This window comes from Priceomyces carsonii, assembly GCF_900007245.1.
Source record: "Priceomyces carsonii strain CBS4050 genome assembly, scaffold: Debaryomyces_carsonii_scaffold_2, whole genome shotgun sequence".
In the NCBI taxonomy this organism is placed as follows: domain Eukaryota; kingdom Fungi; phylum Ascomycota; class Pichiomycetes; order Serinales; family Debaryomycetaceae; genus Priceomyces; species Priceomyces carsonii.
In genome coordinates, this window is record NW_026946675.1 from 548,472 (window position 1) to 553,819 (window position 5,348).

General features: G+C 37.3%; 2 protein-coding genes across 2 annotated transcripts in view; one reads left to right on the plus strand and one right to left on the minus strand.

The window, feature by feature from the left end:
* Positions 1–507, minus strand: part of PRCAT00001743001 (uncharacterized protein) — a gene marked incomplete at both ends in the record, with an annotated part of 725 nt that extends 218 nt beyond the window's left edge. Inside the window, one exon of the mRNA XM_062951556.1 lies at positions 66–507. Coding sequence (XP_062808547.1) covers positions 66–507 — 442 coding nt within the window. The remainder of the gene's footprint in view (positions 1–65) is intronic.
* A 2,949-nt stretch (positions 508–3,456) lies between these two features.
* Positions 3,457–5,241, plus strand: PRCAT00001744001 (MFS transporter; the record flags this gene model as incomplete). Its single annotated transcript, XM_062951557.1, has 1 exon — positions 3,457–5,241. The coding sequence occupies one exon, from the start codon at positions 3,457–3,459 to the stop codon at positions 5,239–5,241; it is 1,785 nt and encodes a 594-aa protein (XP_062808548.1).
* Positions 5,242–5,348: the final 107 nt, after the last annotated feature.

Here is a 5,348-nt window from a genome sequence, read left to right on the forward strand (position 1 = left end):
ATGTTTGAGCCAGGTCCATCCCGCTTCTGCATCTGCTTCAGCCTCTCTCTTCGTGATAGGAGCACCTTTTCTATGTTTGAGCCAGGTCCATCCTGCTTCAGCATCTCTCTTTGTGATAGGAGAGCCCTTCCTATGTCTGAGCCAGGTCCATCCCGCTTCTGCTTCTGCTTCTGCTTCTCTCTTTGTGATAGGAGCACCCTTTCTATGTTTGAGCCAGGTCCAGCCAGCCTCTGCGTCTGCATCTGCTTCAGCCTCTCTCTTCGTGATAGGAGCACCTTTTCTATGTCTGAGCCAGGTCCATCCCGCTTCTGCTTCTGCTTCTGCTTCTGCTTCCGCCTCTCTCTTCGTGATAGGAGCACCCTTTCTATGTTTAAGCCAGGTCCAGCCAGCTTCTGCGCTTGCATCTGCATCTCTTTTTACTTTGTCAACTTCAGAATTAATTACAGCGGGAGCTGCAAAGATAGTAGTAGCGATACTTGCAGCCAAAACGATATTAATTAACTTCATGATTTTATAGTTCTCGACAATAAACGATGTCTAAATAATAACTAGAAAAATAATTGAGTATGAGGTCAATCTCTGATATTTATAAGATATATTTAGTCGTGTTATTCGTGAAACACATTACTCTTAGTACACAATCCTTAGCCTTTGAGTTCACTTATTACTCAATAGATACAAACGCCACACAGTAATACGGATTAAGTGTATTTGACTTGACCTTTTATCACTAGATAAGGAAATCTGCTGAATTCTCAAGACACAGCTGTCACCATTTTAATGTAATATTACGCCTTTAAAATTACATCCGCAGCACTTCAGGTAGCTGCAATATATTTGTAAGACAAAACCTAGACCACTTGCCCTTGCATAGGACCCTTTATTCTTGGTAGGGCACTTAATCCCATATGGCTTATTTTGAATTTCAAAGTGCCAGATTTTTGCTCCTTTCAATAATTTTGAAGAGTAGAAAGTGCATCTTTGCGTGCTTAAAATGGAAATTTTGCATTTCGCATCAACACTTACGCTAAAATATAAGTGTCCTGCAGTCTACGAAGACCCTTTTAAAGGCTCCAAAGACATTTCAAAACAATAGTACCTAAATTCCTGCTACCACGAAGTTACCCTTTTTGTCATTTGTGATGACAGAAAAGATCGAGCGTTTAAAGAAAATAAAGGACTAATATAGTTATCATTAAACTCTATTTTAATATTTCAAAAGGACAATCAATTTCAATCGCTTTCAAGACTGCAAATGATGTAAACCTTCGTTCCAATTCTCTTAACTGCCAAGTGTTATTGCAGGATTAATATCGAAATCAAGCATAGAAGAGTTGAGTCAAGGACGATCAATTTTGATTTCGCAAAGTTAACGGCTACTTTCACTGCTTCAAAAAGAAACCTTTTGTTACTCATAAATATAATTCATATAGCTTCCAATCTGACATTCGATTGTACAATATATACTCTCAAGAAATGCGACGCTCAACCAATATAATTATTGTCTAGATCATTTCCCCGTAGTAACATGCTCATACTATATACGATCTTAACGCTATAAGATCCCTTTCAACAAGTATCATATCAAGATTAATGTATCAAAATAAAGGGTATTGAATAATAATCAAGACGTCCGGTTTGTGGCTTAAGTGTGAAATCTACATCCGCGTGTAATTGATGAATATTAGCTTCACATTCTTTTGATGATCAAAACTTCAGTTACTTTCTAAATATACAGCAGGCAAATTGAAATTCATTGAGCCTGCACATAGGGAGCGCTAATATTTTTTTAAGAAGGATGCCTAATCGGTTTACTGAAAGCCGACTTCAATTAAATTCGCTCACGGCTGAAGTCGTGATATATACAGGTAGGGTGATTTTGACGAAAGACTAACAAAAAGCCGTTCCATGCTCTCTCTAAACTCCCTTGAAACTCCATTTTTGTATAGTGATAGCATCTCTCGTTCTTTATAAGCAGGTAGTAAAACTAGCACGCATCTTTTTTAACGTTTATTCTCAGGGTCAATTTTGAGTCGCACGGCAATTTGTAACGGCTAGGCCCTTTCGTATGGTGATACCGTTGAAAAGCCTCCAGCAAACATAAAAGACCTATTGCTGCTACAACCTTCATTTTGTGCTCTTCAGCTATGTATCATAGATGACTTTTGCTTCAAGTGTTTGGTAATTATATGTGCATCAACATATATGTATATAATCTGGTCTATGAGATAAGATAACATCATAAAATCATTTGCAATTGAAGCTTGAAGCATGTCATGCTATATTTTGCGAACCTTGGCCCCAATAAATTCTTCATCTAATTTGAATAGGCTATTTAGAACCAATTAAACTTCTTCCTATCTCAAAGAACAATACTAATATAATTTGCAGCCAAATAACATTTGAGATCATATCTAATCGTCGAGCAATTGAAAAGTTCCTGAAGGTCAGAAAGATCGGTGTTCTTGAAATACTTGAGACTTAAAGGATACTAGGGCCCATTTTTATTTTGTTTTGTGAATGAATATCCTCATCCTTGTTGAGAAGCTTATATATTGATAATGTTAGTATTTGCGAGCCATATATGGCAAATTTCAGAGCTTCAATAAGTTTTGAGGAAAAACTTGTAAATATTTGTGTAAGTTGCGAAAAGGGTTTATAGATGTAGTTATTCCAGCAGTTGCGTTTTCTTGCTTAGAGATCTTTCATTCTTTAGCTTTTGATGATTGCATAAGAGTAGTACTATGTGATTCCGACTGCAATTGGTGTGGTGGATTCTACAGATTTAGCCGGAACAGTATAGAATATTCTAGGTATAAATGCAGAGTCTGGCTCTTTTGTTTTTCAGCGCTTGTATTTTCATGGCTTGCAGAGTAGTCAACAAGCGAACAAGCCCAAATGTTTTATTTGAATTGGGAACTGTGTTTTGACTCTCGCTCTTTATAATCCAACATATAATTAGCAAGAGCTTCTACTATCAAGACATTGGTGAGACGAACTTGGGGTGCTCTTTTTACCCTGAATTCAAGATTGGCAGATTAGGCTACGAGTTTGCATTGAGCTTCGTACTTCTATCATTGAATTGTTGTGATATTCCATACTTGCTTTACATTTACGGACCAAATAGAAGTCTAATAAAGATACACCTATTAACCTGAAATATGTGCGATATGTGAATTATACTGTACTTTTTTTTACGATGATCTGAAAGTAATAAAATAAAATTCAAGAGTTATTTATTTGTGCGATATATTTCTCTCACGGCTTAATTTAAATACAGTCTTCAGGTAACAATGCAACCTCATGTCATTTTATGAAATTCTCTCGTCTTGTATATAAATTTAGAATTGATCGGCATCGGCTTCAAGTACATTGGCAGTAACCTGATGTACGTTAATATATATATATGTACTAAGTCCACAATGATTCAACGACCATAAGTTAATTTAAGAAGAGATGTCTAGTTCTAATAGTAATTCAAAAGATTCTACATTAGATGTTGGGAGTCTTGACTCCAAGACGTCATTGCACTCTGAAAAACTGTTTCATGGAGAAAATAACCCAGCTTCTTATATGCCAACAAGTGGTGCTAATACGATACGTAGCCAAATAACAGGAAAAGAAGATGAAGAAACATTAGAGAGGATGATCACCAATAATAAGGGTGTTGAAAAAGTTGTCTCGAGGTTAGAGGAGCGTGCCGGAAAACTTGGTGCTTTAGAAGAACCTTACGATTTGAAAAGAATAGAAACACATCCCGATCCTAATTCTACCTTCAATGAAAATGATCCTTGGAAATACCCTATAGACCAGGAAACTGGTTTAAGGCTTGTTGAGTTTGTTGCTGGTGATAAAAAAAATCCCAAGAACTATTCAAAAGCTTTTAAGTGGTTGTGTACAATTTTATTAGGTTTTACTTGTTTTGTGGTGGCTCTTGGCTCAGCAATTGTTACCGGAGATTTGGAAAGACCGGCTGCTTATCTCGGAGTTTCAGAAGAAGTTATTATTTTAGCATCAGTTACTATGTTTGTTATAGGTTTTGGTGTGGGTCCATGTGTATTTGCTCCTCTCTCGGAAGAGCTTGGAAGGAAAATCATTTATGGTTTGACGTTATTTGTAGCTTGTATTTTCATTATTCCTTGTGGAGCTGCTAAAAATATTGAAACCTTGATTGTCTGCAGGTTAATAGATGGTATAATGTTCAGTGCACCGATGACCCTCATTGGAGGTTCTCTCGCAGATCTTTGGGAAGGTTCGGAAAGGGGTGTCGCAATGGCAGTGTTTTCAGCTGCTCCATTTTTGGGTCCTGTTTGTGGTCCAATATTCGGTGGTTTATTGTGTGATAATGCACCCACTTGGAGATGGATTTATTGGACGTTCTTGATAATTGCTTGTTTCAATTATGTTATATTTATGGCAATTGTTCCAGAGACTCATGCAAGTACTTTATTGAAGCGCAGGTCCAAAAAGTTAAGAAAGGAAACAGGAGACGGACGCTATAGAGCTATAGCTGAGTTGAAAGTCAGGTCAAGAGGGCAAGTTGCTAAAGACTCTTTGCTTCGACCAATAGTTCTTTTGAGTGAGCTTATTGTCTTTTTAATTACCGTGTACATGAGTGTTATTTACGGATTGTTGTACATGTTCTTTTTCGCCTATCCTATAGTTTACCAAGAGGGAAAACTGTGGTCTGCTTCAATGACCGGTGTGATGTTCATTCCACTTGGAGTAGGTGTCGTTATTTCGGCTCTCGTGTCACCGCTTTTCAATCGCGACTATAATAGATGCGCTCAGAAGTATAGGGACAAAGGTGAATTACCTCCGGCAGAGCTTAGGTTAAGACCAATGATGATCAGTTGCTGGTTTATCCCATGTTCTTTATTCTCTTTTGCGTGGTCTAGTTATCCATCGATCAATTGGGCTGGTCCATGTATATCTGGATTGGGAGCTGGCTTTGGCTTTTGCTGTGTCTATAACCCAGCAAACAATTACATTGTTGACTCCTATCAACATTATGCCGCAAGTGCATTAGCCGCTAAAACATTGGTCAGGTCAATTTGGGGTGCATGTGTTCCGTTATTCACAATTCAAATGTATCATAGATTAGGCTACGAATGGGCTACGAGTTTGATGGCTTTCATATCGCTTGCTTGTTGTGCTATACCATTCTTATTTTATATTTATGGTGCAAGAATAAGACAGTTCTCCAAATACGCCTATGCACCTGAGATGGATGGCAAATAGTACTTCAAACTAATTTCAAGTACCTCACATAATTGACTTAATTGTTTTTTTTTTTATCATTCGTCTCTTTGATTAAGACACATGCATATTATTTTATATATACATAT